We start from the raw sequence: 13,755 nt of genomic DNA on the forward strand, positions 1-13,755 counted from the left end.
CTGGTGTAAAAACTCTGCACCATATCTGCTGCAGTTATGACCGTCCAATAGTGTGGTGACTGGTTATCCCAGCAGTGGCCTCACCAGTGTTTTAATAAGTTGGACCAAAGTTTCCTGCGCCTATAATCCTTTGATGGCAAATTATTAGCCTGTCCCACTTGGGCGTCATTTACACGACATCATTTATGTGTCACGACGCACGACGCGCGCATCGTGACGCGCACGTGCTGCACGCACGGTGCCACCTTTGTGCTATTAGACACATAGAAACATAGACAAAAAGGTACTGATCATCCAGAATCCTGTACCCAGTTCCCGCTTTCTCCCCATATCTGATTAGCTGACGGAAGCCCAGCTGACTAAAAACAAGTCCAAAATGTGTACACCCTGCTTTCTTGTTTTCACTTCCACGGTTCCAGAGAAAGATTTATAAACTCCTTCACTGCCTGTGCCTCCGTTTAATTAGTTTTTCCAACTGGTGAAGACATTTAACATGGCACAAAGTAAGAGTAGATTCCAAATTGTTTCAGGCTGGGAACAAAGAAAAAATCCCAGAAGGAGGAAGAAACAAGGAACTGCAGGCAAATAAACTGAAGGAAAGTGCATTGAGAATTTGGGGGAAATCATTTGGAAAACAAACATGCTCACAGTATTAACACTGATGCTTGTGATGTTAATGTCTCTATTTCCAAAGTGCATCCAAGAACAATTATTCAGAAAAATTAATCCTGTGGAATGATGTGAAGATGAGGGATTAATATTCATTTATTAGCGAGGTTTGTTTCAACTCTGCTCAGTGTAATAAAACAGCTATTTTCCCTCAATGTATCAGTCTTGCATGAATAACTAATATGCTCAATTTTAAATGGTACAGAAATTAGCACAGCACAGAAAATGGTGATGATATTGTTGAATGAAGATGTCAGGTTGTACCTATCAAATGGAGAGAAAGACAATGCCCAATTAGGTAATAGAGATTTAAAACTACTAAATGGACATGTACCGTGGTCAAATATCTTATTTAAAAACAAGTTTGGTTGATTTATGGCAGTTATGGCATTTATGAAGTTTGGCTGCAACCTTCCCTGCATTGATGAACTGTACACTGAAAGGGCCAGGAAGCGAGCGGGCAAGATCATCTCTGACCCCTCGCACTCTGGCCACAAACTCTTTGAATCACTTCCCTCTGGAACGTGACTCCGGACTGTCAAAGCTGCCACAGCCAGACATAGAAACAGTTTTTATCCACGAGTAGTTGCTCGACTCAACAGCCAAAAATCTGTAGCCTCCCTTTGATCTGGTATTTTGTTGGTTCACATGCTTGATCAATGGTGTTTTAATGTTTTATTATTATTAATATTTAACGTTTGAGTCATTTGTAACTGTCACAGTATGTCATGTTGATACTTGTGGGCGGAGCACCAAGGCAAATTCCTTGCTTGTGAATACTTGGCCAATAAACTTACTTACTTACTTATTTGGAAATAGATATCTGTTTTTCTACTTTTTCTGAGAGGCAGGGTGGCACAGCGGTAGAGTTGCTGCCTTAGACCCAGAGACCCAGCACCAGAGACCCAGGTTTGATTCCGACTACGGGTGCTTGTCTGAACGGAGTTTGTATGTTCTCCCTGTGACGCGTGGATTTTCTCAGAGATCTTCGGATTGTTCCCACGCTCCAAAGACGTACAGGCTTGTAGGTTAATTGGCTTGGTATAAGTGTACATTGTCCCGAGTGTGTAGGATAGCGTTAATGCGTGGGGATCGCTGGTCGGTGCGGACTCGATGGGCCGAAGGACCTGTTTCCACGCTGTATCTCTAAAACTTGAAATGATATTTCTCTTCAAATGTGATTTGTGATCTACTGAAGAAGGATGACAAGTTGTTGTGTTCATACTGTGTTCAGGCTGGGCGATCATATCTTTGGACAACTTTTAGAACATAAAAATAAAAGAACAAAACATGGGAATGCCATCATGAGCCTGCTCCTCCATTCCACAAGATGAATTCCTCCTCTGTTTTCCCAATCGATATTTCTCTTGATTTTTTTGTTCCAAAAATCTATCCGTCAATTTTGAACATTCTAAATGCACACCCACAGTCTTCTGAGTCGAGATTGCTACCGGCAAATAATCCACCGGGTAAAATAGTAACTCTTAGTCTCAATTCTAAATGTCCAAATGCTGAGCCTGAGTGTGTGATGCTTGATCCCAAATGATAGCTGAGCAAGTCAACGTGGACATTTGCCATTTTCCAAGGTTTCAAAGGTCTTTTATTGTCATGTGTACCAATTAAGGTACAGTGATATTCGTATTACCATACAGGCATACTAAAAAAAAGCATCAAGGCACACAACTACATAAAAGTTAACATAAACACCCACCACAGCGGATTCCCCACATTCCTCACTGTGATGGAAGACAATAAATTCTAATCTTCTTCCCTCATTTTTCTCCCGCGGTCGGGGCAGCCGAACCATTCGCAGTCGGGGCGATTGAAGCCCCTGCATCGGGGAGGTTGAGGCTCCTACAGACTGGAGCTACTGAAGTCGGTCTCTAACCAGAGACCGCAAGCTCCACGATGTTAAAGTACGCAGGCTCCCGCGTTTTGAGCTCAGAGGTCGTTCCGTGACAGGGATCGCCAGTTCCACGATCGTTAGTACTGCAGGCTCCTATAGTTGGAGCTCCCGAAGTGGGCCTCCAACAGAGGACTCCAACTCTGCGATGTTAGGCTGCAGTGCATACGGAGATACGATACGGAAAAAAATCCCATCTCCGTCGAGGCAAGGGATTAAAAAAAAAGTTTCCCCCAACCCACCCCCCACATAAAACAAGCTAAAGAACACTAAAAACATACATTTAACACATACTAAAAATACAACAGAGGGAAGGGGCAGATAGGCTGTTGGTGAGGCGAGGTGAGGCAGCCATTGCTGGCACCACCCAGGCTACGTTTACATTTCAATGGGCTCGCTTATCAATTAGTGTGAATGTAGGCCTGGTTTAGTTTGTCTTTTCAAATAAAAAACCTGCTGATTTAAGTAATTGGCACAAAAAATCTTCCCTCCATTGACTCAGTATAATCTTTAAGTGAAACTTAATTGCAATTGCCAATTGTACAAAAATCTCACACAATTGGCAAGGCCTCTTTGTTCTGTTGCCTACCCAATTGTTTGCTCGACCTAAGTTTGCTGTTTTTTCCTGATTCGTTGCTGAGGACATTCAAATCTCATTGAAGGGCAGTTTTTTCATGGGTTTTCCCTCTACATCCTAGCAAAGTGAATCATCTCAAATCTGTCCACCCCCCCCCCACCCACCAAACTTTTCCCCCTTTAAATAATTTCTTGAACAACACTGTTATATTTTAGAGGTTCCGAACCACTGCAATGTTTTCTGCGCAGCCACCTCTGAACTGATAATATTGTGCAATGGATCGAAAGGTCCCACTAAGCCTTATCCTTGACGGTTGTTAATTATTTCAAGTGCTATTTTTATTAACCCTTTGGTTGTCTGTTGTGTTTGGAATGTTTTTTGTGACGGTACTGTGAAAATCCTTACATTACCTTAAAATTTTTACATTACCTTAATGTAAAAACACTTTTGTTTTTAAGTTCCTACAATTTTTTCAGAATCTCCCAATCTACCTTGTATGGCTCCTGCACTTTTTCTTTGTTATCTGCACTGTCTCTGTAACTATATTTTCTTCCTGCATTACCTGATGTACTCGTGTATGTTTTGAATGCATCCCGTATGGTGTGATTTTCCTGGAATGCATGCAAAACTAAATCTTTCTCTGTATCTCAATATGTATGCTGATTTTTAAAAAATAATCCCCCTAATCCTCTGCGTTACGATTTTACAGCACAAGTTGTCTCGTTATTTGCATTCTGCACATGGGTGGGACAATATTTCAGTGAAATCTTTAGTGTCAGTGTTTTATAAACAAGCAAGGAAGAGTACAAATCACTACTTTAGTTTTATAAGCATGTATGCCGCTGCAATGAGTTCTTGCAAATATTATCACGTTGAATGTGTATTCCAGACACATTGTTTATTGAAACCTCTGGCTGTTTCTTATTATAATGGTAAATTGGGACAGTTATTTTTTCTGATGTTTATTAAGAATGCCAAGATTTTTAGTTACTTGAACAATTTCTGCTTCTCATTAAGACAAGGAGACCTGGGTGAAATTTTTGCCCATTGTAAAATGCCGCTTGCTGGAGCAATAAGCACGAAGCATCCAGAAAATGGGAGAAAGTAAACTGAGCTCAGAGCGCACATTGAATATGAAACATGAAATGGGACTTGCTTTAAATATTTTTCATTTCTTAACATTTCCATTGAATGACTTGATATCTATGGTGTGCTAAATCTTTTTCTCTTTCTTTACCCAGGCTGGGAAACCTTTAATTGAAGATCTATTCACTGACCTGTGTGATGGAAGGCGGCTTCTGGAACTTTTGCAGGGTCTTGTTGGCCATGATCTAGTAAGGATTTAAATCCACTCAATTTCAGCACCAAGTACTATCGAGCTGTTCCGTTAGATATTGTTGCCTGTTCTTCCTTCCTGACCTGTACAGCCTTTTCAGATGCTGTTTGTAATTGCACTACTGTGGCAATACTTTGTACAGTACTACCACCTGTAGGCATTTACATTTAAATGAATTAATGTAATATTTTAAATTGGTGCCTGGGATTTTATTTAATCTGATAGGATGTGATGTTTTATGGGATAAACTATATTCACATTGCAGTTTTTTGTAGGGCATGTTTACAAATATTGTGTTAAATTGATACAGAACATATTTTGCTGTTTAATTTTTGCACTGGGGCAATATAATTGCTGGATGGAACAATCTTTAAAACACTCCCAAGTGATGCTATAAACAGATTTGTGTTTATTTTTTTAAATATTTGGAATATTTAACAAAGGCTTAACTGGCCTCCGCTACTGGCACATTGAGGCAATGCACTCTGTGTGCTTTAACCTTCCATGATTTAAAAATTGATGATGGTAACAGGTTGTGCACATTTAGTAAATGCAGTGCCAATTCCTACCTATCTGTTTTCACTCAGGCTTCACTAATAGACATGACTCTGTCAAAAAGGAGGTGTCAGCTTTAGTTGGACAGATAGTGCAGGAAGAAGTTATGAAGATAAAATGTATTATAAATTTGTCAGGCATTTGACTGTGGCTTTGGTAAACTGTCAGTGCTAGAAGATAATGCGTTTTGCTGTCTTCTCCACTGTTACAGCAGTATGCCATGACCTAGTTTAGTTTGAGGGTCAGAGAGCTCCTGCATGTTTTTTGCAATCAAATGTGCTCTGCAAATAATTAGTTTTTTTTCACAACCATTTGTTCTCATTTCTGTCCAAGAAGCCTGCTTGCAAATGCTCTCCGTCAGATTCACCAAGCGTCAGAACAGGACCATTGTCAATTCAGTGATAGATGACTTGGTTAACAATTTGCAATCAAAATTTGAATTTTGTTTTAAAATGGATTACGATCTCAGTGTAATAAATATCATGCATCATAATATAAAAATCCTGGAATGTGTACATTGCATCAGTGCTTTGTCAAAATGACTACAGTAATTGTGGCCTATTTCATTTCATAATGACAGTAAGGAGGCAGATAGTATGCATGTTTTCATAGTGGTAAAGAAAACATTGTTAATGCTTGTTTTAATTGGTTGCTGTACTGAGTATGAGAGTCATGAAGTTGTGATGTGGCTTCATAGGACTAGTTGTGCCGCATTTGATGTGTTGTGTGCAGTTCTGGTCATCTCATTACGGAAGGATGTGTTGGCTTTGGAAAGGGTGCAGAGCACAAAGAATGACACAAAATGCGGAGTAACTCAGCGGATCAGGCAGCATCTCTGGAGAAAATGGATTGGTGATGTTTCGGGTCTGGACCCTTCTTCAGTATCCATTATTCCAGAGATGTTACCTGACCCGCTGAGTTACTCCAGCATTTGTGTCAGTCTTTGGTATATACCAGCATTTGGAGTTCCATTTTATTACATTTACCAGAATGATGCCTGGATTAGTGGGTATTAGCTACAGGGAGAAGTTGGATAGACTTGGATTGTTTTCTCTGGAACACCGGAGGTTGTAGGAAGACCTGATAGAGGTACTGTAAACCTTTGTTATTATAGACCCCTTTAAAACAGATTTCAGTGATAGTGGATGGATGTATTGACCTGCACCTTCAGGCTGGGCTGCTGACACCATTCCTGGTTTGCATATCCTCCCCGGCCACTTCTAGGCCTGGCAGCTAAAGCCACGGATGTCCCACACACCTTCCTTGGCCACACCCAGACCTGGCTGCTAATGCCACCCCTGGTCCGCACCGCCTCCCCGGCATAACTAAAGTTCTATAAAAGCCACATTACGCTTTCAGGCCACACCTGCCACTGCCACCACCGACCCTCACCTGCACTCCGGCCTCCCGTGGGCCGCGACCAATGACTCTGCCGATCCTCGCCGTCAACTCACCCGGATTCCAGGCCCAGTTCCAGACCGAGAGTCTGCGGAGGCAAAATGTCACCTGTACATGTTCTGCAGAGATGCTGCCTAACCTGCTGAGTTACTCTAGCACTTTGTGTATTAACCAGAATCTGCAGTTGCTTGTTTCTACTAGTTATACAATGATAATCACTTACTTGGTTGTAGTGGACAATCGGCAATAATGGGCACCCCGCCCCCCCAAATCCCTCTATGGTCCGATGTAACAAGTTTTAACTGTATGTAAAATCATGGGAGGCATCAAAAGGGTAGACTGTCAGAATCTTTTCCCCCAGGATGGAGAAATGAAATACTCCAGGACATAGCTTTAAGGTGAGAGGGGCAAAGTTGAAAGGGGATGTCTGAGCAATTTTTCTTACATAGAGGATGGTGAGTTGTTATGTTAATGGTCCTTAAAAGACTTTTGGACAGGCACATGGATATGCAGTGAATGGAGGGATATTGGTTATGTGCAGGTATGTATATGTAATGGTCTTGGCATCATGTTCGACACTGACATTGAGGGCCAAAGGGCCAGTTCTTGTTCATGTTACCCAAGGTTAGAGTTAGTAATGTAAGGACGAGTGTCGGGGGGTTATGGGGAGAAGTCAGGAGAATGGGGTTCAGAGGGAAAGATAGATCAGCCATGATTTAATGGGGGAGTAAATTTGATAGGCTGAATGGCCAAATTCTGCTCCTATAACCTATGAAGTAGTGACCACCTTGAATTTCATTTCTCCTGGTCTTACTTCCCTTCCCTTCCCTCCCCGCACGGTGATCATAGTTCACACTTTCACATTGTGTTTGATCAAGCCCCCATGCTGAGTACTGGCCAAATGTATTGGTTAAGACAGTGACGTGTGTTTTCTGATCTTGAACAGGAAACTCTGCCCCACAGGACAGTGGCTGCTCAACTGTTGTAGTGACATCCATTAATCTTCTGGGCAATAAATGCTGCGTTGAGGGCAATAAATGCTGCCCTTCCAATGACGCACACATGCCATAAACAAATGAAGCAAAAGTTCACGAGAAATATTTACACATAATATAAAATTTAATGTAAAACTATTTTTAAAAAATTGAAGAAGGGTTTTGGCCCGAAACGTTGCCTATTTCCTTCGCTCCATAGATGCTGCTGGACCCGCTGAGTTTCTCCCGCAAATGTATATAGTCATCTAAAATATTATAGCTTTTTCACAATTTGGTAATTATTCTGGGGTAATGCTTCTGCAGAAATTCTCCCAATCCTTCGGCATAACTTTGTTGGAAGTGTTCACGAGAGCAGTGCCAATTGCTATGGCGATTACTGCCGTCTAGCTTTCACGTCGAATTATGAGTGACAAGAATTCATAAATTGTTGAGAGATCTTGGAGGCGTCACACTTGCTTTGTCCTTAACTTGCAGCAATAGATGCTGAAGGCCGTTTAAATCACTCAGGTTGTTGTCAAGTCACTTGTGCTCACAGGCTTATGTCGATCAACTCACTGCATCTTGTTACCAGAATGCCTTTTTATTCCCTTGGCTGCAGCAAATTAAGGTGAGGAGTAGGTTAGGATAAGCACAAAACCATAGCTTGATGATAGATACAAATCTGTCTTTTAATGAAAATAAATAATTCACCCTTGCATAATTTATTGTTCTAGGCTAAAGAAAAGGGATCTACAAGGGTTCATGCTCTGAACAATGTGAACCGAGCATTGCAGATTTTGCAGAAGAACAATGTAAGTGATTGTGTGATGATATGTGAGCAGTCTGATGGTCGGGTTAGAAGGCAGAGAAATTTAAAGCTCCAGGAAGGCACTGCATACAAGAATTCAAGTTCAGCTAATGGGAATTATTGTATTTATTTCCAGTTTATGTATTTAAAGCAAATTGAAAATGTTTCTCCAGTTATTATGAGGATTGTTTTGCAGTGTTGTGTTCTGCATGTTTCCCCCATCTCTGGTCTCAATGTTGACAATGGTTCAGGAATCTGGACATGGTCCCCGTGTGCTTTCTAACCTGCCTTTGGGATGACCTTGTGCCAGTGTGAATGGTCATGCAAATGGACAATGTGTTGAAATAGGTCCTTTGGCCCACCGAGCCTGCACACACTCACACAAAACCAACACTGGTCCCATATTATTCTCCCCACATTCCCATCGACTCCCCCTGATTCTGCAACTCAGCCACACATTGGGAGATGACTTTGCAGACCAATGTCAAACTCACCTGCAGGTCTTTGGGGCGTGGGAAGGAGGAGACTGGAGCTCTCGGAGGAAAGTCAGGCTGCCACAGGGAGAACTCTGCACAGACAGCACACTGGAGGACGTGTTGCTGGAGCTGCGTCTTGAGCAGCACCACTGTGCCGTTCCTCTTGGAGAAAATACTCCCCCCCCCCCCACACACACACACACACAACATGATGTGACTTGGGTTAAGATCTGGCCACAATGGTGGGCTGAACCTACGGAGGTAATTATGGTTTCCTTGACAGCACTAATCCTGCCACCTATGAGGCTAGTGTGCAGAGAGTGGGTTGTGGAGTTTTCACTGGCCATGGAACCCGCGTCCAGAGCTCCAACTGGATGCAGGAATGGTTGCGAGCCGAGGCTGGGTGGGATCGTGGTGAATCTGACCTAATTTCACATCATGACTGCCTCGTTGACCCTGCTGCTTCCCCTCTGCAAACAATAAACAACCATTAGTCCGCCATAGATTTACGGACTGGTCTCATTCCCAGGGTGTCCTTCACTGGCTTTCCAGCCCATTTTCATGCTTCCGATGGATGCTTGATGTTGTGATATGAGAAATGTGACTGGCTATCTTGCACAGCAACTTCCCACAGAGGGCATTGTGATGCTGATCAGGTAACCTGGTGTCAATTGAGGAATGCTGGATCATCCGTGAGTCATCTACAAGGCCTAGAGAGATAGGAAATCAGTTTAAGCGGGATTTGTATAGATGGGCATGATTGTTGGCAGAGATGTTGTGGGCTTGTTTCTATACTGGACATTGCTGATTTTATACACGTCATCAAAATAATGCCAGGATTTTGTGGCAGAGCCAGAGACTCTGTTTAATTTCTTGTCTGAAAGACCCAATTCCATCCATCCCCTGGGATTGTTGCCATTTGGTTTTTAAATTGGAGTTTTTTAAGTAGGGCTTGAATCTGACTTATTGACAGAAGTGTCACCAGAGAGTGCCGTGTACCAGTGTACCAGTGGGATTATATAGAGAAGGAGCTAAAAGGGGCATAGCTGCAGCGCAAAACAAGAAGGAGGTATTGAATGCATTGAGCAGTGTCTGTGGAAGCCTAGAGGTAGACACTGTTTCGGGACATTACCCTACAACGGGATTGACAACACTAGATCCTGCTGGTCATAGGAGGAAACTGGAGCACTCAGAGAAAAGCCACGGTAACAGGGCAAACTCTACACAGGCAACGCTGGAGGACACAATGCTGGAGCCGTCTATTAATGGCTCTCAACCAGAAATGTTAAGGAGGTTCGCTAATCTCCCTGCAAGAAGAGTAGAAGTGGTGGATTTACCCCTTGGGCATCAGCTTTCCACGCTCGATTAGTTTAAACTTCCTTGCGTTGTGGACCTGATGCAGAAACGGTGTAACCTGAGTAGAGATGCAGAGGGAGGTAGTGTCTTTCCAACAAAACTCAAGGGCCTGTCCCACGAGCATGCGACTCCATGCGGCAAGCACGACCTAAAGCCCGCAGCCGCCTCAACGCCGTACGCACGGAGGTCGAGTGAGTGACGTGAAGTTCGAGTGAAGTCCGACGGGCGTACGGTGTCGAGGCGGCTGCGGGCCCGCAGGCCTTTGCCGCACGGAAATTTTGAAAAACGTCAGTTTTTCGGAGCCCCGCGCGATGTCGGGACCAGCTCCGCACAACTCCATACGGCTCCGGCGATCGAAGTGGGACCGGCCCCGCGAGGCCGTACGGCTCAAGCGACCACATTAGGTCGCGCTTGCCGCATGCAGTTGCTTGCTCGTGGGACAGGTCCTTTAGTGTCAGAGTAACTCAGCAGGTCTGTCACTATCTCTGGAAGACACGGACAGGTGAGGTTTTGGTTCAGGACCTTATTTCTGACTCTTGTTGAATGTAACTGGATAAAAGACGAAATCCAATGCAGGAAGGTGTCCTGCTGAGGCATGAACAGTCATAACAAGGAGAGCAGGGACTGTTTGAGCAGAGAGAAAATTGGGTTCTGTAAGACTGTGCCGAGGCAATGATAAGCTGTGATATATGTCTTTCTCTTAACACCTCTGGTGACATTGCTTTCTGCATTGCAGTCTGATCTTTGTGTAAATGCTATTCAGGAGTCTGCAGCATTGGACAAATGTTCACCTTGCAGATGCCATATCAACAACAAGTCATGAAATCTGATAGCTCCCTCTCCACAGCTCCAAAATGTCCTCCGTTAGCCCACCCCAACATGATTACATACTGGAGGACCAAATTAGTAGAAATGCCTCACAGTTTTATGGTGTGCTGTGCTGATGCTTTGATCTCAATGCAATCTCTGCCAATTTTTCTCATGGAATTATAATCTGAGAAAAGTAAATCAGTTCTTTTTACATTAGTTGGCATCTCTCCCTTACTAAAAGTAATTTTGGAGTCACATTAAAATGCGTCTCATTGCAAAGCACAGCAATTGAGTCACTTCTCAAAATATACTCCTGCAAATGCCTGTAACATATTAAAAGTAGACTCCATACTTTGCTGCTGATTCAGAACTTGGAATTTTATTTTTCAAAGATCTGGTCAAGCTGCCCTAGCTGAACTCCTGGCTAGCTCTTTTACAACTATGTTATCAAGGCAATAATGTTAATAATGTTTCATTTCTGTTCTCTGCAGGTGGATCTGGTAAATATCGGAGGAAGTGATATAGTGGATGGGAATCATAAACTTACCCTGGGATTAATCTGGAGCATCATCCTCCACTGGCAGGTAAATGCTATTCGCTCTGTTGCTTTATTTTACAGGATTGACTTGCCGTTAGTGGGAATAATTGGTCACAAACAATCAAAGGTCAGTTTATTGTCACGTGTAACAATTAAGGTACAGTGAAACTCGAATTACCAGAATGGAAAACTGTGAGTGTCATGTTACAATAACAACCATTTTTCCACAACTACATTCCAATGTATTACTTATCAGAATATGTTATTATATCAATATTTTTAATGCGTCTGGAGAAGGGTCCTGACCCGATGCATTTTCTCCAGAGATGTTGCCTGACCTGCTGAGTTACTCCAGCATTTTATGTCTATCTTGATTGTATCAGCCTTTGATTAAATTGTGCATTGAGTAATCTACTCCACCTGATCAAATTGTAAACCCATGATTTATCTCTTTGCACACAAACACTGAAATGGATATATTTTCAACTTCCTCTGACCCACCTCTCAATTAGTACTCTTCTCCTAGTCATTGTCCCTTGCATAGTTCTGACTGATGAATCAGGACCGCTCTTTGAACAAGACGCAGAAGAGACTTCAGTGCCCATTACCTAAAGCGGCCATGGAGCATAGCCTTTGACCAAGCTGGTCTGAGGGACATATCTCTCCGGGTGGGTGCGCAATGGGGCAAGAGGAAAATCAACGGATGGAAGAAGCAATGTGGCCTCATCGTTTCTCTCAGGCTCTCAAGATGCATTTGCCCATTACAATGTTAGCTGAAGTGACCACCATGGGTCCTTGGGAAACCCTAGTCTTACATTTAGAGTTGAGGAACATTTGTCATATAAAGGCAGTCACAATTGCAATGCCTCTGAAAATGGAATCGTTTCTGGTTTAGAAGTTTAGCTCTGTCAAGAAGTTCCATGCTGTCAATTAGTAGCAACAAAATTGTGCAGTTTGCATCCTGAGTACCCAAGAGAGTCAAGAATGTTTAGAAGTCATTTGTGCTAAAATTCTTACTTGCAACAGTACAACAGGTTTGTAAATACAGTACTCAATAGATAACATAATACGCAAATTTCATGATTTCATGACTGAATAATTAAATTAAAAAAGAGCAAAAATTCAATTAAGAATTTTTTCCCCCAATTTTGTGCAAAACCAAACAAAGGCCTGAAGTCCCTGGTGCAACCTAAACAGTTTGCAGTTTAGTTGGTGTCTGTAGTTTAGTTGGTATTTAGAATTAGCCTGATGGTTGTTTGAAAGAAGCTGTGTCTGAGCCTGGAGGTCGATGTTTTGAGGCTCCTATACCCTCCCGATAGCAGGTGTGGAATGAGAGTGTGGCCTGAATGGTGTGGGGCCTTGATGATGCCATGGATCCATTAGATGACGGGGATGTCGGTACCAGTGATGGACCGGGCACTTTCCACTGCTTTTTGTAATCTCCTTGGCTCCAATCTGTGATGCAACCGCTCTATGCTCTCTACCGTACACCCGTAGAAGTCCAAGAGAGTGTTTGTCAACGTATCGAATCTCCCCAATCTTCTATGGAGCTGGAGGCGTTGATGGTCTTTCTTTATGATTGCATCGATGTGCTGGGTTCAGGAAAGATCTCCAGCGATATGTACCCCCAGGAACATGAAGTTGTTGACTCTCTCCACCACTAACCCGTTGATGAATACACGTGTGTCGATCCTTGGCTTTCCTCTTCTAAAGTTAACAATTTGGTGCCTACGTCTTACCAACATTGAGAGCAGGGTTAGACATAACGTGCTGGAGTCACTTAGCGGGTCAAGCAGCATCTCTGGAGAAAAAAGGGGTGACGTTTCGGATAGGGACCTTTCTTCAGAGTCTGAACAAATCTTTGGCATAAACCAGCATCTGCAGTTCTTTGATTCGACATTTTGAAAGCAAGGTTGTTCTGACATCATTCAATCCCCTATCTATGCACTGACTCGTGATTGCCTGTAATTCATCCAACAACAGTGCTGGCATCAGTGAATTTAGAGATGGAGTTGGAACTGTGTCTGGCCACACCGTCATGGGGTGTAAGTCATGATTCCCAGCAGTATATCATCCTTGGTGCCCTGAACATAGCAGAGCGTGCTTGATGCAGAGCTGTGTAATTTAAAAGGTACCAGCCTGGTGAAACTATAACATAGGGTGGCACATTGGCACAGGGGTAGAGCTACTGCCTTATGGAGCCAGAGACCCGGGTTCGATCCCAACAACAGGTGCTTGTCTGTATGGAGTTTGTACATTCCTCCCTTAACCTGCGTTGGTATTCTCCGAGATCTTCAGTTTCCTCCCACGCTCCAAAGACGTACAGGTTTGTAAGTTAATTGGCTTGGTATAAAT

At 43.0% G+C, this 13,755-nt stretch overlaps 1 protein-coding gene across 12 annotated transcripts in view; it reads left to right on the forward strand.

Annotated features, from left to right (window-relative positions):
• dmd (dystrophin) overlaps positions 1-13,755 on the forward strand; it is a 1,582,845-nt gene that overhangs the window by 438,748 nt on the left and 1,130,342 nt on the right. For all 12 annotated transcript variants that reach the window (XM_055644518.1, XM_055644513.1, XM_055644515.1 and 9 more), the window contains exons 3-5: positions 4,391-4,483; positions 8,147-8,224; positions 11,354-11,446. In XM_055644518.1, the coding sequence (XP_055500493.1) occupies positions 4,391-4,483; positions 8,147-8,224; positions 11,354-11,446 (264 nt within the window). The remainder of the gene's footprint in view (positions 1-4,390; positions 4,484-8,146; positions 8,225-11,353; positions 11,447-13,755) is intronic.

The sequence above is a fragment of the Leucoraja erinacea genome, chromosome 13 (genome assembly GCF_028641065.1).
Source record: "Leucoraja erinacea ecotype New England chromosome 13, Leri_hhj_1, whole genome shotgun sequence".
Lineage (NCBI taxonomy): Eukaryota > Metazoa > Chordata > Chondrichthyes > Rajiformes > Rajidae > Leucoraja > Leucoraja erinaceus.